The sequence below is a fragment of the Oncorhynchus clarkii genome, chromosome 27 (genome assembly GCF_045791955.1).
Source record: "Oncorhynchus clarkii lewisi isolate Uvic-CL-2024 chromosome 27, UVic_Ocla_1.0, whole genome shotgun sequence".
Lineage (NCBI taxonomy): Eukaryota > Metazoa > Chordata > Actinopteri > Salmoniformes > Salmonidae > Oncorhynchus > Oncorhynchus clarkii.
Window position 1 is genome coordinate 1,686,186 of NC_092173.1, and position 21,847 is coordinate 1,708,032.

Consider the following 21,847-nt stretch of genomic DNA (forward strand, 5'->3'; position numbering starts at 1 on the left):
ATGAACGTTTACCAACAGATGGCATCACTGTGCCATCTTCCACCCATAACAACATGCCCGACCATGAGCTCCCTAAACGACTCCCCTCCTGTTAAAGAAGAGGAGGTCTGCTGGACGGAGAAAGAGGGTCTGTGGCAGAGCATTGTTGTGAAAGAGGAGAAGGAAGAGGAGGATGTTACAGTAAAACAAGAAGTAGAGGGTGAGGCTGTTACAGTGGAAGAAGAAGAGAAATAAGTTACAGTGAAAGAATAGAGTGAAAGAGGAAGAGGGTGTTACAGTAAAAGAAGAGGAGGAAGAGAAAGAGGAGGATGTAGTGTTTGGAGTGAATAAGGAAGGAGAGATTACTGTCACATTGAAAGATGAAGAGGAGGAAGGAGGAGATCTGATTAACACCAGTAAGTTCCGCCTTAAATTTATTTTTAACTTTGGATATTCGGAGTTGGCTCGTCAATACCTCTTCAATGGAGGGCCCTGGGATGATGACTGATATGTCTAGACTCAGACGACGTAGAGAACAAGCTCTGCCCTGACAAGGGGAGTCGTTGTCCACAAAGCGGCACTGCAAGTTGTCTAGCTCCCGCCTATCCTTTCTTTGGATTGGTGGATACTTCTTATTATTGTAATCTATTGTTTATATTCTGTGAGGGTTGTTGTCCTCAACCGCCTGTATTCAATGGAGAGATATGCTAAGCTACTAGCATGAATATGCATAGCAATCTGAAGACAACTCCTATAGTGTTTTATTAGAACACACCGTTCTATACAGTCCACATATCTTTTTTTATTTATTTTTTATTTATTTTTTTTTACCTCTTTTTCTCCCCAATTTCGTGGTATCCAATTGTTGTAGTAGCTACTATCTTGTCTCATTGCTACAACTCCCGTACGGGCTCGGGAGAGACGAAGGTTGAATGTCATACGTCCTCTGATACACAACCCAACCAGCCATACTGCTTCTTAACACAGCGCTCATCCAACCCGGAAGCCAGCCGCATCAATGTGTCGGAGGCTACACCGTGCACCTGGCAACCTTGGCCGCCACAGGAGTCGCTGGTGCGCGATGAGACAAGGAGATCCCTACCGACCAATCCCTCCCTAACCCGGACGACGCTAGGCCAATTGTGCGTCGCCCCACGGACCTCTCGGTCGCGGCCGGTAACGACAGAGGCTGGGCGCGAACCCAGGGACTCTGATGGCACAGCTGGTGCTGCAGTACAGCGCCCTATCTGACAGAGATGAAAATCTCTCTTATAAACTTAGAAAGAGGGGGTGTCTAAAGCTGCAACAACTAGGATTGTGCCTTTTGGCTTCTGGAGATCGAAATAATGTTGATATGAAAATTAATAGAACAGGAGAGAAATGGCATAGTGGTGAGTCTAATAGAACAGGAGAGAAATGACATAGTGGTGAGTCTAACAGAACAGGAGAGAAATGACAGTGGTGGGTCTAATAGAACAGGAGAGAAATGGCATAGTGGTGAGTCTAATAGAACAGGAGAGAAATGACATAGTGGTGGGTCTAATAGAACAGGAGAGAAATGGCATAGTGGTGGATCCAATAGAACAGGAGAGAAATGACATAGTGGTGGGTCTAATAGAACAGGAGATAAATGACATAGTGGTGAGTCTAATAGAACAGGAGAGAAATGGCATAGTGGTGGATCTAATAGAACAGGAGATAAATGACATAGTGGTGAGTCTAATAGAACAGGAGATAAATGACATAGTGGTGAGTCTAATAGAATAGGAGGGAAATGACATAGTGGTGGGTCTAAAAGAACAGGAGAGAAATGACATAGTGGTGGGTCCAATATAACAGGAGATAAATGACATAGTGGTGGATCCAATTGAACAGGAGAGAAATTACATAGTGGTGGGTCTAATGGAACAGGAGAGAAATGACATAGTGGTGGATCCAATAGAACAGGAGAGAAATGACATAGTGGTGGGTCTAATAGAACAGGAGAGAAATTACATAGTGGTGGATCTAATAGCACAGGAGAGAAATTACATAGTGCTGGGTCTAATAGAACAGGAGATAAATGACATAGTGGTGGATCTAATGGAACAGGAGAGAAATGACATAGTGGTGGATCTAATAGAACAGGAGAGAAATTACATAGTGGTGGATCTAATAGAACAGGAGATAAATGACATAGTGGTGGGTACGACAGGTAAATAAACTGAAATAAATTTGCCCAAATGATATAATTACCCCAAAAAAGGGATTGCCAAATAATTTCCCAATATGAATGAGTAGGCTAGGCCTCACCAGTAGGCTAGGCCTCACTCCAACGACAACGGAATGAGAAATGTTTTAAGGTTATACCAAGGATAATTTTGCTATTTAATTTTGAATTGTAAGACGCCTTGAACTATCAACAAAAAATATTTGTAAATTATTTTGTCAAAACATTATTTGTCCATACTGCTGTAACACATTCGACAACATTCACAACATGGAACAACAGTAACCATAGTAACACATTGGATAACATTCACAACATGGAACAAAAGTAACCATAGTAACACATTGGATAACATTCACAACATGGAACAACAATAACCATAGTAACAATTTAAAGGTGTCTGTATCTGAGAGATATAATAACAAATATATATATATATATATATATATATATATATATATATATATATATATATATATATATATATTTATATATATAAAACAATTTTTGGGGATGTCTTTAATCCCTTATTTATGTCACTAAAGTCTTTCCACATTTTGTTATGTTACAGCCTTATTCTACAATAAATAAAAATCCTCATCAATCTACACACAATACCCCATAATGAAAAAGCGTAAATAGGTTTTTAGAAAAAATGCTACATTTATTATAAGAAAAAACATGATTTATTATTTAATTATTTAATATTATTATGTACATAAGTATTCAAACCTTTTACTATGAGACTCTAAATTGAGCTCAGGTGCATACTGTTTCCATTGATCATCGTTGAGATGTTTCTACAACTTGATTGGAGTCCACCTGTGCTCAATTCAATTGATTGGACATGATTTGGAAAGGCACACACCTGTCTGGCTACCACAGCATTCTGAAGTGATACACTTTCCCATCTGTTTTGCGCTTAGTGGGACTATCATTTGTTTCTCAGCAGGACAATGTTCCAACACACCTCCAGGCTGTGTAAGGGCTATTTGACCAAGAAGGAGAGTGATGGAGTGCTGCATCAGATGACCTGGCCACCACAATCACCCGACCTCAACCCAATTGAGATGGTTTGGGATGAGTTGGACCGCAGAGTGAAGTTAAAGCAGCCAACAATTGCTCAGCATATGTGGGAACTCCTTCAAGACTGTTGTAAAAGCATTCCAGGTGAAGCTGGTTGAGAGAATGCCAAGCGTGTGCAAAGCTGCCATGAAGGCAAAGGGTGGCTACTTTGAAGAATCTAAAATATATTTTGATTTGTTTACAACTTTTTTGGTTACTACATGATTCCATGTGTGTTATTTCATAGTTTTGATGTTTTCACTATTATTCTACAATGTAAAAAATAGTAAATATAAAGAAAACCCCTGGAATGAGTAGGTGTGTCAACTTTTGACTGGTACTGTATATCTCATGAATGTTTTTACATTCAGTTACAAAAAGTAACTTTCTTACCACTTCTTCCATAGTCAAACATGTAAGGAAAGCTTTTTTTTTTATCAAAAGGGACGCTGTCAAAAATGTATTGCATTCAAATGGATTTCCAGCCTACAAAGCACTACAGCCTCTCTGTGATGACCAGTTCTGCTCTTTTATTGAGGGATCTAGTCTAGATTAAACCTCATAGGAAGACAGTTTTATCATGTGAAGGTTTCATTCAGGTTTCTGTTTAACTCTGTTTGTCTTTGGCAGGAGAGAAACTAGACTCTCACTCTGACAGCGGGAAGAGTCCTTCAGGGGAACCAGACCCAGAGATGCTTCAACCAGTAAGATAACACCACTGCTCCCACTGTGAAAATAGTTTTTGCTGGTTCGGGAACCTAAAACTGCATGAGAGGACATACACAGGAGAAAAGCCTTTCCAATGCTACCAGTGTGGAAAGAGTTTTGCTGTGTTAGCTAACCTGAAAAGGCACGAGAGAATACACACAGGAGAAATGCCTTATCACTGTTCCCAATGTGGAATGAGTTTTAATCAGGATGGGGACCTAAAAGCTCATAAGAGGAAACACACAGGAGAAAAACCTTTCCAATGTTCCCAGTGTGGAAAGAGTTTTACTAAGATAGGGCAATTAAAAGAACATGAGAGAATACACAAAGGAGAAAAGACTTTCCAATGTTCCCATTGTGGAAAAGAGTTTTACTCGGATAGGAAACCTAAAAAAGCATGCGAGACTACACACAGGAGAAAAGCCTTACCAATGCTCCCAGTGTGGAAAGAGTTTTGCAGTGTTAGCTAACCTGAAAAGGCATGAGAGAATACACACACAGGAGAAAAGCCTTATCACTGTTCCCAGTGTGGAAAGAGTTTTACTCAGATAGGGCACCTGAAAGCTCATGAGAGAATACACACAGGAGAAAAGCATTTTCTGCTCCCAGGGTAAAAATAGATTTTCACGAATGGCAGACCTTAAAGCTCATGAGAGGATACAGAAGAGAAAACCCTTTCCAATGCTCCCAGTCTGTAAAGGGTTTTACCTGGTCAAGTAGCCTGAAGGAGCATAAGAGGCTGAACACAATACAATTCCAACCACTGCTCTCTCTCTGAGTGGAAGGACATTCAGACAACCTGAAATCAAATGAGAGAATAGAAAGGCTGTATTCCGACTTATGTTTGACTGAGAATTTGTGTTTTTGTTTAGGCCACATGAAATCATATTGTGTATGATTACACCTATCTATATAAGGTCCCACAGTTGACAATGCATGTCAGATCAAACACCAAGCAATGAGGTCGAATAAATTGTCCTTAGAGCTCCGGGACAGGATTGTGTCAAGGCACAGATCTGGGGAATGGTACCAAAAAATGTCTGTAGCATTGGTCCTCAAGAACATAGTGGCCACCATCATTTTTTTAATGGAAGACGTTTGGAAGACTCTTCCTAGAGCTGGCCACCCGGCCAAACTGTGCAATCGGGGGAGAAGGGCCTTTGTCAGGGAGGTGACCAAGAACCATGGTCACTCTGACAGAGCTTTAGAGTTACTCTGTGGGGATAGGAGAACCTTCCAGAAGGACAACCATCTCTGCAGCACTCCACCATTCAGGCCTTTGTGGTAGAGTGGCCAGAAGGAGGCCACTCCTCAGTAAAAAGGCACATTACAGCCCACTTAGAGTTTGCCAAAAGGCACCCGAAGACTCTCAGACCTTGAGAAACAAGATTCTCTGGTCTGATGAAACCAAGATTGAACTCTTTGGCCTGAATGCCTTTTGGCAACCTACAACCTGGCTGTCATGTGCCTTTTACTGTGGAGTGGATTCCGTCTGCCCACTCATCCATAAAGACCTGATGGTGGAGTGCTGCCGAGATGGTTGTCCTTCCGGAAGGTTCTCCCATCTCCACAGAGGAAATCTGTAGCTCTGTCAGAGTGACCATCGGGTTCTTGTTCCCTTCCCTGATGAAGGCCCTTCTCCCCCGATTTCTCAGTTAGTTCGGGTGGGCAGCTCTTGGAAGAGTCTTGGTGGTTCCAAACTTCTTCCAATTAAGAATTATGGAGGCCACTTTGTTCTTGGGGACCTTCAATGCTGAGTTGTTAATGCAATTGGCCTGAATGGCGGCTCTGGCGGATCCTGGCTGACTGGCGGCTCTGGCGGATCTTGGCAGACTGGCGGCTCTGGCGGATCCTTGCAGACTGGCGGCTCCTTGCAGACTGGCGGCTCTGGCGGCTCCACGCTGCCCGGTCAGCTTTGGCAGCTCCACGCTGACTGGCGGCTCTGGTGGCTCCACGCTGACTGGCGGCTCCACGCTGACGGGCGGCTCTGGCGGCTCCACGCTGACTGCCGGCTCTGGCGGCTCCACGCTGACTGCCGGCTCTGGCGGCTCCACGCTGACTGACGGCTCTGGCGGCTCCATGCTGACTGGCGGCTCTGGCGGCTCATGACAGGCGGGAGACTCTAGCAGCTCTGGACAGATGGGAGACTCTAGCAGCTCTGGACAGACGGGAGACTCTAGTAGCTCTGGACAGACGGGAGACTCCAGCAGCTCTGGACAGACGGGAGACTCCAGTAGCTCTGGACAGACTGGAGACTCCGGCGGCGCTGGAGAGGAGCAAGGCTCTGGCAGCGCTGGACAAGCGGGAGACTCCGGCAGCGCTGGAGAGGAGGAAGGCTCTGGCCGCGCTGGACAGAGGAGCTCTGGCGCCTCTGAACTGAGGGGCTCTGGCGCCTCTGGACTGAGGGGCTCTGGCGCCTCTGGAATGAGGGGCTCTGGCGCCTCTGGAATGAGGGGCGGAAACTCTGGTAGCGCCGGACAGGCGGGAGCACCTGTATTGATAGGACGGAGAGACAGCCTGGTGCGGGGTGCCGGCACTGGTGGTACCGGGCTGGGAACGCGCACCTCAGGGCGAATGCCTTGCATACTACGCCAAATCAACAGCTCTCTCTCTTCACTCTCCTCCAATTGCATTAACAACTCCTCGAGTGTCTCCTCATCTCCCATCCGTTCACTCTCCTCCATTCTGTCCAATAACTCCTCGACCCTCTCAGACTCAACCCTCAGCTTCGCCGACAGCTCCAAGTGCCCCTCCCAATACATTTTTGGGGCTGCCTCTCGGGCTTCCTTGCCAGTCGCATTCCCTCGTATCGATGGCTCCTCTCTCCGGCTGCCTCTGCTCTCCTCAATGCCTCCACCTGTTCCCATGGTAGGCGATCCCTACCAGCCTGGACCTCCTCCCATGTGTAGCAACCCTTGCCATCCAACACATCATCCCATGTCCAGGAATCCTAACATTTCTGCTGCTGCTGTTGCTTCTTCTGCTGCTTCTGTTGCTTCTCCTGCTGCTGCTTTTGCTGCTGCTGCCGCTTCCTCTGCTGTTTCTGTTGCTTCTCCTGCTGCTGCTTTTGCTGCTGCTGCTGTTGCTTCTCCTGCTGCACCTTGGGACGGCGACACTCCCCTGGTTTTGCCCAGGGTCCTCTCCCGTCAAGGATTTCCTCCCACGTCCAGGAGTCTTGTGTCTTCGGCCGCTGTTGGTCCTTGCTTGGTGGGTGATTCTGTAATGGCTTTCCTCCTCTTTGTCTGAAGAGGAGAGGCGAGAAGGATCGGAGGACCAATATGCGGCGTGGTAAGTGTCCATGGTTGTTTATTTAAACACATATAAAAACAATAAACGTAATGTGAAATACCGAAACCGAAAACGGGTGTGGGAAGCGAACGGTAGCTAGCTACTGTAGGTCTATACTGCTCCTACATGGTGTAACAATACATCATGTTGATGTATATAATGAACAGACTAGGTCTATATTGATCCTACATGGTAAGAATACATAATGTAGATAGATATACACTACCGTTCAAAAGTTTGGGGTCACTTAGAAATGTCCTAAAAAAAAATAAGCTATTTTTTTGTAAACAGTGTGTGGACCTTCTTGTTCTTTAACAAAGCTTTTGTAAACAGTGTTTTTGCATGCAGCAATTCAACCATGAAGGCCTTATTCACACAGTCACCTCTGAACAGTTGATGTTGACATGTGTCTGTTACTTGAACCCTGTGAAGCATTTATTTGGGCTGCAATCTGAGGTGCAGTTAACTCTAATTAACATATCTTCTGTAGCAGAGGTAACTCTGGGTCTTTCTTTCCTGTGGCAATCCTCATGAGAGCCACCCATACCTTGTCACAACTGCCCTGTATATATAGAGGCAGTACTTTGTGACATCACTTCATGAAGTGGAAATGCCAGCCCAGCCACAATCCTAGAGGTTCACTGATGATCAACCTCCTCCTTCACATCTGACTCATGATTTTCAACCTCCTCCTTCACATCTGACTCCTGATGATCAACCTCCTCTTTCACATCTGACTCCTGATGATCAACCTCCTCCTTCACATCATACTCCAGTGATCAATCCAGAGCGTCTTCTTTTCGGGGGGAATCCCGATGGACGACGTCATCCAATAGGCCGTCATCACCACCACCGCCAACAAGTTAATTGTCATTCAGGTTATCAATGGGAGAGCATTAGCAATGGATTTACATTGGCAGGTGCACAGGGAGAAACCCCTTCTTTTTTTTTAACTCAGTCGATCCAAAACTGCGGAAAAACTTTTGGAAGTCTTTATCAAAGTCTGTGGCCTGTGATGTTGGGACAAATGATAGTCCCTTATTATACAAGAGACAAAATTCATGGATTTTACAGCACAACCACAGAGTCATGTCTTAAGTGTAAAACTAACAATGACTCAATAATCCTTCTGGGAATGTTATGACGTCATAAAGTTATGGGCGGCGTTAGAAAGTTGGCTGTCAGAAGTACAATTATACAATGTAACATTACTTTTAATCTGTATATTTCAAAACATGGCATATGAGGGTGCAGTGAGATTCCCCAGAGCTGGACGATACTTTTCTCATCAATCATCTTAAATATTATACTTAATTAAAACCTGGAAATCAACCAATCCTCTGTTGTTAATTCAATAGAACGGTCAAATGCTTTATTATCTAAAAGTTTAAAGTGACAGAGAGAAATAAAATGGTGCTGATGCGGGTCTGGGCAGGTGTGATGTAGTTAATGGTGATGGGGGTGTGTTCTAGTGGGTCTGAGCAGGTGTGATGTAGTTAATGGAGATGGAGGTGTGTTCTAGTGGGTCTGGGCAGGTGTGATGTAGTTAATGGAGATGGAGGTGTGTTCTAGTGGGTCTGGGCAGGTGTGATGTAGTTAATGGAGATGGAGGTGTGTTCTAGTGGGTCTGGGTAGGTGTGATGTAGTTAATGGCGATGGGGGTGTGTTCTAGTGGGTCTGGGCAGGTGTGATGTAGTTAATGGAGATGGAGGTGTGTTCTAGTGGGTCTGGGTAGGTGTGATGTAGTTAATGGCGATGGGGGTGTGTTCTAGTGGGTCTGGGAAGGTGTGATGTAGTTAATGGAGATGAGGTTGTAATTTGTATGTGTATGTTTATAAAATATCAAATGAAATATATGTTTGAAGTCCCAATGCAAACCAATCAGAATTCAAAAGAATGCCAAAGTCAGGTGTGAAGTAATATGGAGGACCAGCCTATTCCCTATGATGTAAACTACAACAGAAATAACTTCAAATGTATAACTTCATATTAAACTAATCGTTTCCACTCATGACTTGAGTTATTAAAGTAAACCAACGTTTTGGAAATACATAACGCCATCTGACCAAATATCAAAGAATGTTAGCTATATGCGTTATCTTAGCCAGCCAGCTAACGGTAGCTAATTAGTCAACTAGCTATGGTCAGCGAGCTAGAGCCCAAATACCGTAGACCAGTTAGAACCCAACTAACAAAACCCAACTAAAACATAACTGCAGATCAAAAGAGGCAAACAGAATGATGGCTGGGAAAATCCCCAAAATATAAAGATTACAGGTGTCAGTCAGCTAGCGCGCTAGCAGTAGGCCAAGGTTGTAAAAGTTACAAAACACCCATAGTCTACTTCACAGAGAACATGCTGAAAAGTAGTGATGGGGAAACAAAGCTTCCTGAAGCATTGGCTCTTTCCATCCAATTGTGTAAAAATAGGTTCATTACTCAAGGCTTTGAGCGACACAGAATTTAGAACAGCCAAATTATTATAGATGACGTCCCACACCGTAGCCTTCACGTCTTCTACTAAACCACTGGCCTTGATCGATTGCATCAAGTCCATGCTGCATTGTGGGTAAATTGACTGGCTGATTGATTTATAAATAATAATGAGTAGTTATTTATGATGTGTAGTGATTTGTCGATCAGTCAGTTGGCAGTCGCCTGCAGTGTCGAACAAGCCCAATACCAAACCAATCAGGTGGTTGTTCGACGAAATGAAGCTCCAGACATCATTGATGACGTGCTGCTGATAAAGTGATACAGGCATCAGCACACTGCTTTGAATGATTGTTTAGTGATTTGGACGCATGTCTCGTAGCTCCGGTATCAAACGTAACATATCGAAAAGTTGACGCAACAAAAATGAGCAAGCAGGTTGATTTTCCCTTTTGATTTGAGCCCACAGCAAGAAGGCACCAGAGCCTACCGTGCTAACGGGCTCCCACTAGATAACACAATCACACAGTTCATGAAAAGCATGAGGTGAAGCTTGAGCTAGATATCAACCTTGCATGACCTTCCTAGATATCGAGCAAGTACCTAGTCCCTTCCCTCAAGTCAGCGAGTCAACACAGAGCAATGGATGGATAGTTCATTTATTTCCAAAGCTGCAATGATGGGACACACACAGTATGGCTGAATGATCAGTAGTGACGGGATATAAATAGCACTCCCACGGCAATTCTACATAAATCTGCCCTATAATATACTAACAAAAAAACCATTGAAATGTCTATCAAAGTCATTGTGATCGTATAGTGGATTTAACAATTCCTTGTTTCCATGTGTCTCATATTCACGACATCAGAATAAACTGTGATCCATTTAAGTATCAAAATATATCAAATTAACATGGAAAATTACTCAATGTCCCCCCTCTGGTGGCGAAAAAGTATAATACACCTAAAACTTACAACACCGGGCTGATAAACTGGCTGGTGTTCATGAGTTTATAAAACATATACTTTATACATTTGTCAGAAATGACCTGCATTGATGAGACACACAGTGTGGATGAACGATCAGTAGTGAACAGGGTAAAAATAGCACTGCTAAAGAAGATGCATTTTCCAGTTAGATACCAATTTGAAAGAGGGATATTTAGCATAAAACCCACATGGAAAACTGAGATTTGGCAAATAACAGAGGCTTTACTTGACACCAAACCAACAACAGTAGTTCCTAAAACATAAATTGCTAATGTATGATTTAAAACGTGGATTTTATGATGTAATGTCAACTTTATACATTTCTATCCCAGGACCACTCAATTTTCAAATTCTCCAAAAATCTGCTGTGGATCACCCAGAATCCCATACCTTTATCGCTGAGTCTATTACACCGAGTGTAATGTAAACACACGAGCAGCGCAGCGGTCTAAAGTATGGAATCTCGGTGCTACAGACCCTGGTTCAAATCCAGGCTGTATCATAACAGGCCGTGATTGGGAGTCCCATAGGGCACGGCACAATTGGCTCAGCATCGTCTGGGTTAGGGTTTGGCCGGGGTCGGGCGTCAATGTAAATAAGAATTTGTTCTTAACTGACTTGCCTAGTTAAATAAAGGTTAAATATATTTAAAACATGTAGCTTCATTACACCGTTACACTGGCATTCAAACTCAGCAGCACAGAGTAGATCATCCATATGACCTTCGGAAATAGTGCATTGTGGGTAGTTTATAAGATTTCCCGAAATCAGTTAAAAAATATGTAATAACGCAAAAACATAACTGTTTGTACTCATAGGTAACCATATCGCGACTACAACTAGCTTACTAAGTCTTTAACCAGACTGTATTGTTACACTGGTGAGTAAAAACTCATGCTCCCTACACTTTAACTTGTTGTCTGAAGATAAAATATACATTTTACTCAACTGCGTTACCCTTTCCAGTCAGCAGATGACGGTCTGGGAATTTAAGGTTATGCTGGTAGTGTGACGTATAATCTAGTGGACGGAACGCTTCTTTCAACAGCAGCAACAACAGATAGTCAGACACCTCCGTAGCTTGCTAGACAAAATAGCCGAACCAATATAGCTCTTTAGACGCTTTAGTGTATATTAGCCATTGTGTTTTAAACCCACTTCTATCGTCTAGTTAGTTAACCGATTTAATTTAATATTTACGGTGTTGTTATTAGTCAGCTAGCGGGCTGGTTGTTAGCATTAGCCTAGCTAACATCCCCGACCATGCGGTCACTAAGCCACTCCCCTGCTAAAGGAGAGGAGGATATCACAGTAAAACAAGAAGTAGAGGGTGAGGCCGTTACTGTGAAAGAAGAGGAAGACGAGTTCAGAGTGAAAGAGGAGGAGGATGTTACAGTAAAAGGAGAGGAGAATGCAGTTTATGGAGTGAAAGAAGAGGGAGAGATAACTGTTACATCGAAAAAGGAGGAGGAAGAAGAGGAGGAACCTGGGAATCTGGTCCCGGTTTCCCAAACGCATCTTAAGGCATCCAATGGTTCTAAAGATGCATTTAGCCATAAGATGGTTTTGAGAAACCGTTCCCTGATTAACACTAGTAAGTACTGTCTTACAAACAGAGGCACAACCTCTGCAGTTGTTGAACTGATGTTTGGTGTTAAAGGGGAAATCTGCAATTGATACATCCATATTGTGACTTTTAAATTATTTATTTATAGCCATTGATTCTTGGAAGAATATAACACATGCCTCATGAGCTTATTTCAACTGTTGTACCCCATTAGAACCCCAAATAAGCTTTTAACCACTCAAATTCATAGAGAAAGCTATTGTAGCAACCGTAACCCAACACCTCGTCAAGAAGTTCAGAAATCTTGGCGTAACAGTTATAAGGTGTTGACTTGACAGTCGCTGGACCCAGGTTTGAGCAGCTCAGGGCTACCCCCTGAATTCACTACACTATGAATACAAGGACTGGCCATCCATGAGGTAAAAATTATCGTTTTAAACTGATTTTGAGGCTGTATAGTATATTCTATAATTGCCAGTGAAGATTTCCTGTGGGGGCAAATTATTAGAGCTGTTGATAAGTCATTGTATAATATTCAGCCAATTTTTGTTCATGCAATTACATTAAAGGCAAGACATACTTAGATTTAATTACAGTCATGAATTGGTTTGAAACCTTTGCTTTAAACCCTTCTCAAAGTTGGTGCCTTGACGGATTTGTAAAAAATGGTTTGTCATGAAACACATTTTTTAAAATTTTATTTAAATGTAACCTTTATTTAACTAGGCAAGTCAGTTAAGAACACATTCTTATTTACAGTGACTGCCTACCCCGGACGGCGCTGGGCCAATTGTGCGCCACCCCACGGGACTCCCAATCACGGCCGGTTGTGAAACAGCCTGGATTTGATGCCTCAAGTACTGAGATGCAGTGTCCGCTGCACCACCTGGGGACCCCAAAATCATGTTCTAGTGCTGTCCCCAACTAAAATACATCTTGGTCAACCAAAAGTAATCTGTTCTTTCTACCAATAGCCCCATGTGTGTTTTTATAAAATCAAATATCCGTACTGAACTTGTCTGGGGCTTTAACCTGTCTGGCACCAGTGGGACGGTAGCGTCCCACCTCGACAACAGCAAGTGAAATTGCAGGGCGCCAAATTCAAAACAACAGAAATCCCATAATTCAAATTCCTCAAACATACAGTGGGGCAAAAATAAGTATTTAGTCAGCCACCAATTGTGCAAGTTCTCCGACTTAAAAAGATGAGAGAGGCCTGTAATTTTCATAGGTACTTCAACTATGACAGACAAAATGAAGAAAAAAAAATCAGAAAATCACATTGTAGGATTTTTTATGAATTTATTTGCAAATTATGGTGGAAAATAAGTATTTGGTTAATAACAAAAGTTTATCTCAATACTTTGTTATGTACCCTTTGTTGGCAATGACAAAGGTCTCCTTCACACAAATCCAGATAGCTGGTGTTCTGAAAGAGTTGCAAAACCTGGACCTTTACAAATCAGGTGGGCTAGACAATCTGGACCCTCTCTTTCTTAAATTGTCCGCCGCCATTGTGGCAACGCTCATTACTAGTCTGTTCAACCTCTCTTTCGTATCGTCCGAGATTCCTAAAGATTGGAACGCTTCCGCGGTCATCCCCCTCTTCAAAGGGGGTGACACTCTAGACCCAAACTGTTACAGACCTATAATCATCCTGCCCTGTCTTTCAAAAGTCTTCGGAAGCCAAGTTAACTTCTTGTAGGATAGGGGACGCTTGCGTCCCACTTGGCCAAAAGTTAGGGGAAATGCAGTGCGGCAAATTCAAATAAAATAAATAAAAAACAAACTTTCATTAAATCACACATGTAAGATACTCAATTAAAACTACACTCATTGTGAATCCAGCCAACATGTCAGATTTTAAAAAGGCTTTTCGGCGAAAGCATAAGAAGCTATTATCTGATGATAGCACAACAGTAAACAAAGTGAGTAGCATATTTCAACCCTGCAGGCGCTACACAAAAACGCATAAATAAAATATAAAACATGCCTTACCTTTGACAAGCTTCTTTTGTTGGCACTCCAATATGTCCCATAAACATCACAATTTGTCCTTTTCTTCGATTAATTCCATCCATATTTATCCAAAATGTCAATTTATTTGAAATTGAAGACGGGTCTGTCTGTGTTCAATACAGGAAGACAACAAACCAATGCCACTTTTCAAGTCTTGCGCAACTCTCAACAGTGTTACCCAATTCCAAGATGGCTGTACTTCTTCATTGCACAAAGGAATAACCTCAACCAAATGCCAAAGTCTGGTGACATCCAGTGGAAGCGGTAGGAACTGAAAACAAGTTCCTAAGAAATATTGTTTCCCATTGACAACTCACTGAACAGACAGAGACCTCCCAAAAAATCTGAACGGTTAGTCCTCAGGGTTCTGCTACATCAATTCTGTTATACTCACAGACATGTTTTCTATCCAAATCTACTAATGATATGCATATCTTATATTCTTGGCATGAGTAGCAGGAAGTTGAAATTGGGCACGCTATTTATCCAAAAGTTAACAAACCCCCAAACGAGCTTCAATGCCATACAACACTCCTTCCGTGACCTCCAACTGCTCTTAAACGCTAGTAAAACTACATGTGTGCTCTTCAACCTATCGCTGCCCGCACCCGCCCGTCCAGCACCACTACTCTGGATGGTTCTGACTTAAAATATGTGGACAACTATAAATACCTAGGTGTCTGGCTAGACTGTACATTCTCCTTCCAGACTCACATTAAGCATCTCCAATCCAAAATTAAATCTAGAATCGGCTTTCTATTTCGCAGCGAAGCCTCCTTCACTCACGCTGCCAAACATACCCTCGTAAAACTGACTATCCTACCAATCCTTGACTTCGGTAATGTCATTTTCAAAATAGCCTCCAACACTCTACTCAGCAAACCGGATGCAGTCTATCACAGTGCCATCCGTTTTGTCACCAAAGCCCCATATACCACCCACCACTGCGACCTGTATGCTCTCGTCAGCTGGCCCTCGCTACATATTCGTCGCCAAACCCACTGTCCCCAGGTCATCTATAAGTCTTTGCTAGGCTGCCTTAACTCAGCTCACTGGTCACCATAGCAACACTCACCCATAGCATGTGCTCCAGGAGGTATATCTCACTGGTCATCCCCAAAGCCAACACCTACTTTGGCTGCCTTTCCTTCCAGTTCTCTGCTGCCAATGCCTGGAACGAATTGCAAAAATAGCTGAAGTTGGAGACTTATATCTCCCTCACTAACTTTAAGCATTAGCTATCTGAGCAGCTTACCGATCGCTGCAGCTGTACACAGCCCATCTGTAAATAGCCCATCCAACTGCCTACCTCATCCCATGTTTTTACTTTTTTTTTACTCTTTTGCACACCAGTATTTCTACTTGCACATCATCATCAGCACATCCATTGATGGATACGCTATTATACAACACACAGAGCTATTTTCCTATATTTGTTGTTCGGTGAAGTTATTGGTCCTACAGTAGGTCTATGTTAGGTGATGTTATGGGTCCTACAGTAGGTCTATGTTGTTGTTAGGTGAAGTTATGGGTCCTACAGTAGGTCTGTGTTGTTGTTAAGTGAAGTTATGGGTCCTACAGTAGGTCTATGTTGTTGTTAGTTGATGTTATGGGTCCTACAGTAGGTCTGTGTTGTTGTTATGGGTCCTACAGTAGGTCTATGTTGTTGTTATGTGTCCTAGAGTACACTATGTATGTCATGCAACAACAACCAAAGTGCTTCTTCGTTCATTACATAGGTATACTTGTTGTTAGGTGAAGTTATTGGCCAATTTGGCTAACAGTGTACAAACCCTCATTGTCAGGTTGATGGAAAAGCTAGACAAAGAGCATTTTACTGGTTGAAGTGTTTTATAAATACAAAGCGGTTGATTTGCGATGACACAAACATTATATTAAGCAGGACATTCAAACGAGCCTTACAATTATAATCCAAAGTCTTGTGAAATGCACTCATAAGCAACCTGGACATGGAGGTTACTCTCCTGAGTTTTCCCATATTCACATTCAGAATACACTGTGAAAAACTCAAATCTTTGCTCACCATTTTTGCTCCAGGCAGATATACTACATACTCCGTAACTAGTGGTTTCCTCATTAGCAGGGAGGAGTTTCTGCAATCAAATTGTATGTGCATTGCCCTCATGCCGCAATTTTACTAAACACAGAAAGGGGCCTATATTGGAGACCAAAAGTCGTCTGGCACAATGCTTAGAGTTTCAACAACATAAATAACTTATTTCTAGCCTACAATCATCGATGTTACTACTAATGTGAAAACAAGACAAAATTCGACTATTGTTGCTCATTTTAAGACAAATGTCAAATAATTTTAACATTGATTACAGACGTCAGTTATTGTACAACTTCATGGCTACGCTGTTTGCATCACCTTTTACAATGGATTACCTCTGTTGTGGGCCTTTAGTCATCTGTCTGACTTTGTTGTTCACACAGGAGAGATACGGGACTATTGTGGATCCTCTGGGGAGCCTCAACAACCACATGATGCTGAAGAGGCAGAGAAGAGTCTCTCCAGATCAGAACACCTCAAGAAACACCTGCAGAGATCCACAGGGAAGGGAATTCACTGCTGCTCTGACTATGGGAAGAAATACACCTCATCGTGCATTAAAATTCACCAGAGAACACACACAGGAGAGAAATCTTATAGCTGTGGTCAATGTGGGAAGAGATATGCTTCATCTGGCTCACTGACTATACACCATAGAACACACACAGGAGAGAAACCTTATAGCTGTGATCAATGTGGGAAGAGTTTTAGTCAATCTGGAGATCTGACAGTGCACCAGAGAATACACACAGGAGAGAAACCTTATAGCTGTGGTCAATGTGGGAAGAGTTATGTTCAATCTAGCCATCTGACTCTGCACCAGAGAATTCACACAGGAGAGAAACCTTATATCTGTGCTCAATGTGGGAAGAGATTTGCTGCATCTGGCTCTCTGACTATACACCATAGAACACACACAGGAGAGAAACCTTATAGCTGTGGTCAATGTGGGAAGAGATTTGCTACATCTGGCTCGCTGACTATACACCATAGAACACACACAGGAGAGAAACCTTATAGCTGTGATCAATGTGGGAAGAGTTTTAGTCAATCTGGAGATCTGACAGTGCACCAGAGAATACACACAGGAAATAAATCTTGTAGCTGTGATCAATGTGGGAAGAGATTTGCTGCATCTGGCTCTCTGACTCTACACCAGAGAATTCACACAGGAGAGAAACCTTATAGCTGTGATCAATGTGGGAAGAGATTTGCTGCATCTGGCTATCTGACTCTACACCAGAGAACACACACAGGAGAGAAACCTTATAGCTGCGATCAATGTGGGAAGAGTTATGTTCAATCTTGCCATCTGACTCAACACCTGAGAACACACACAGGAGAGAAACCTTATAGCTGTGATCAATGTGGGAAGAGCTTTGTTACATCTAACCAGCTGACGTTACACCAGAGAACACACACAGGAGAGAAATCCTATATCTGTGGTCAATGTGGGAAGAGTTTTGTTCGATCTGACCAGCTGACTTTACACCAGAGAACACACACAGGAGAGAAACCTTATAGCTGTGCTCAATGTAGGAGGAGTTTTACGACATCTAGCTCTCTGACAGTACACCAGAGAAAACACACAGGAGAGAAACCTTATAGCTGTGATCAATGTGGGAAGAGTTTTGTTACATCTAACCAGCTGACCTTACACCAGAGAACACACACAGGAGTGAAACCTTATAGCTGTGCTCAATGTGGGAGGAGTTTTACTACATCTAGCTCTCTGACAGTACACCAGAGAAAACACACAGGAGATAAATCTTATAGCTGTGACCAGAGATAGTCTTATAAAAGATCTCTGATCAAATATTAGAAAATACACACATAAAGGAGTTGTTTCATGATTTCAATGAATTAATGTCACAATGTAGAATGTTTTAACATTGTAGTTGGAGTATTATAATGATGTCACAATGTAGAACCCTAAACTTTGCCCCCCCCCCCCCCTTATGAATTGATTTCAACATGATATGGATATTAGCCTCAGGGGAAAAATCCAGGCACTGGAATGGAGGAGTACTGTTTATGTGATTTAACAAAAATTGACAAACAAAAAAAGGAGGAGGTGGGAAGAAAGAGGCGAGGAGAAGAAAATAATGGAACAGAAGGAGAGAAGAAAAAGGGGACGGAAGAAGGTGGAGGAGCTGAGAAGAGGGAGAAGGGGACAGTGGTACGAGAAGGAGTGGAAGAGGGAACGGGGACAGTGACGGAGAAGGAGGGAGGAGTGGAGGTGGGAGGGGAGGGGGTGGGAGGGGAAGGAGTGGGGGGACAGCCTGCCAGGCTTCCTCGAGGTCGAAATGAGGGATTTGGTGGAGGAGTTAGCGGGGATGGGACGTTGTCTCCCCGCTACCTCCTTCACCAAAGAAGAAAGGGATAAAGAGGGGGAGCTTGGCAGGAAGGGAGGGGGAGGGGGGGGGGGGGGTTTAAGAGAGTGGCGGGGGAGGGTAATTTGTCCTCCCGGTTTGCCTCAGCCCCTTGCATTTTAGTGGATGACTCCAGTGAGGGGTCGGTGGGTTGTTTGCTAGAGGGATCCCAACTCCTGTTTGGGGAGATGGGGTCCCCTACATGCAGCCCCGAGGCAAACAGGGAGGGGGGGATGGTGGGTGGGGAGGGAGGACCCAACACACTGCCTGGATCATGGGTTGGGATGGAGGACGGGGGGGCGTCAGGAGAGGAGAGGACGTCCCCGCCGGTGGAGATGGACCAGGGGAGCATCGGGTGAGTCTCCTGGTTTTTCTTTGGGTTTTGGGTTTTTTATTTGTTGTAAATAATTAAATGAATAGTTCTGTTTCTTTTTTTAGTCTAAATGTTAGGGGGTTAAGGGATAATGTTAAAAGGAGGGCGGCTTTTTGTTATTTAGAGGGTGTGGGGTTTGATTTCTGTTTTTTACAGGAGGTTCACCTGAGGGATGGTGAGGATGTGTGTAGATTTAAGAGGGAGTGGGATAAGGGGGAATCTTTTTGGGGCATAGGAGGGGTGCACTCAACAGGAGTAGGGATTTTGTGTGGGCATAGAGAGGTTAAAATGGAGAACACTTTTGTAATAATGCAGGGTAGAGTTTTGGGGATAGATGTTAAGTTTAGAGAAGCTAGATATAGGTTAATTGGGGTGTATGGGCCACAGTTGGCGGCAGACAGGAGGGAGATGGTGGACTGTCTGGCGCCCCTGTGTGTTACAAACAGGCACGTGGTGATAGGAGGAGACTTTAATATAGATTTAGGGGTAGGCGGTGATAGCAGTGCAGGTGCCATCTCTGGGCTAATGGCTTGCCATGGTCTGGTTGATGGGGGCCTGCACACTACTCCGGCAATGGTCGGTCCTACATGGCGCAACTCCAGGGGGGTTGCGCGGAGGCTCGACTACATTTTTGTATCCAGGTCTTTGGGTCAGTTGTCTGGGCGGCTGTTGCCTGTTTTCTTCACGGATCACGACGGGGTGTTCCTGCAGGTGGGGTCGCCAGTCTGCCTCTTCGGTAGGGGGTACTGGAAGTTAGATCGGGATATACTGGAGGAGCAGGCTTTCGTTGATGCATTTTTTTGTTTCTTTCGGAGGCTTGACGGCCTCCGGTCCATGTGCGAGGGGGTGTTAGAGTGGTGGGATTTAGTCAAGGGGAGGATAAGGGCTTTTATAATAGGATATTGTAGAAGGAAAAAAAGGGAGGAAAGGAGGGAGGTGGATCGTATCCAAAGGTTAATTGAACTCGAGTACGAGGCAGGCAACCTCGGCGGGTCGATTGACTGGGAGAGATTCGCAGCCCTAAAGGCGCAGCTAAGGGAGCTGCAGGAGCAGAAGGCTCGAGCTTTCCTGGAGCGTGCGCATAGTGGCTTTCTAGAACATAATGAGACTTGTTCCGCTATGTTCTTTAAGTCGGTTAGGGCCAGACAGAGTAGGAAGGTAATGCAGGGAGTTAGGGAAGAAAATGGTAGTATAGTAAGTAAACCAGAGGAAATGGTCAGGGTGACAACTGATCATTTCCAAGGTTTATTTAAGGAAAGGGAAATAGATGTAGAGCAGGGAAACGTGTTTTTAGAACACTTGTCCCGGCGGTTGCCAGAGGACATTAGAGACGTGATGGAGGCCCAGATCTCACTAGAAGAGGTTGAGAGCGCTCTTAGGAGGATGGGAAAAGGGAAGGTGCCTGGGATGGATGGGCTGCCGGCTGAGTTTTACCTGAAGTTTTGGGGTATACTTGGACCAGTGGTTCTCGAAGTCTTGAAGGCCATCCTTGAGACGGGGGTCCCGGGGGGATCAATGGCTGTTGGTGTGCTGTCACTTCTTTATAAGAAGGGGGAAGCAACTGACCTTGGCAACTGGCGGCCATTGACCATGCTGTGCGTAGATTACAAGATTCTTGCAAAGGTTTTAGCAGACCGGTTGCGCACAGCCCTTCCCTACGTCGTCCACGAGGATCAGACGTGCGGGGTAGAGAGCCGCTCTATAAGATGGAACCTACAGTTGATCAGGGATTCCATCGCTTGGGTTGAAGATAGAGGGCTGCCTTTAATGGTAGCAGCGCTAGATCAGGCGAAAGCTTTTGATCGCGTGAATAGATCTTTTCTATTCAGGGTGTTAGGTAGATTAGGATTTGGGGAGAAGTTTATAGGATGGATCCGTACTTTATATGTCGGAGCGGGGTGTCGAGTTAGTGTAAATAGTCACTTAGGTGACGTTTTTGACCTCTCGTCTGGGGTCAGGCAGGGATGCCCACTCTCGGCTCTCCTCTTCGTTCTGTACATGGAGCCTCTGGGGGCTGCCATTAGGGCAGACACAGGGGTGGAAGGCTTGTTGATCCCTGGAAGCGGTGGGCTGCGTGTTAAGATGACGCAGTACGCCGACGACACTTCCTTGCTGTTGTGCAAGGACTCGTGCCTGACAAGGTCTCTTGCCATCTTTGGGGATTTCACCCGAGCGTCGGGAGCGGTTCTGAACCATGCAAAGTCTTCCGTCAAGTTTTTCGGAAGATTGCGCGGTAGAACGGATGTGCCTGGGGGGCTATCTCTCTGTGAAGGGGCCCTGAGGATTCTCGGGGTTCATTTTGAGACCTCCGGCTCAGCGACGCTAAACTGGAACATGCGTATCGCAGTGGTACAGAGGAAGCTAGCAATGTGGAAGGCTAGGTATTTGTCTTTTATGGGCAAAGTCCTGGTCCTAAAGGTGGATGTGTTGCCGTCTCTTTTGTATGTGGCATACATCTACCCATTGCCGGCTTGTCTGAGGAGGCCTCTAGTGAGGCTTGTGTTTCAGTTTATGTGGAGTGGCAGGTGCGAGTGGGTCGCCAGGGCACGCATGATCTGTCCCATCGGGGAGGGAGGTAGGGGGGTACCACATTTCCCCCTCAAGCTGGACGCCATTTTTGTTTCTTTCTTGTTGACGGAGCTTGCTCGTCCGGTTATACACCCGTCCGGTTACCTCCTGCGGGTGTTCTTCTCGTATAAGGCGAGAAGCGTAATGGTGTGGTCTAACGCGGGTCCTCGGGCGGAACAGCTGCCGTGGCATTTTGGCCA

At 44.3% G+C, this 21,847-nt stretch overlaps 1 protein-coding gene across 1 annotated transcript; it reads left to right on the plus strand.

Annotated features, from left to right (window-relative positions):
• The first annotated feature begins 11,701 nt into the window (after window positions 1-11,701).
• On the plus strand, window positions 11,702-18,160 carry LOC139386216 (zinc finger protein 431-like). Its single transcript, XM_071131698.1, has 2 exons — window positions 11,702-12,268; window positions 16,718-18,160. The coding sequence occupies exons 1-2, from the start codon at window positions 11,938-11,940 to the stop codon at window positions 18,124-18,126; spliced, it is 1,740 nt and encodes a 579-aa protein (XP_070987799.1). The 5' UTR covers window positions 11,702-11,937; the 3' UTR covers window positions 18,127-18,160.
• The last annotated feature ends 3,687 nt before the right edge of the window (window positions 18,161-21,847 follow it).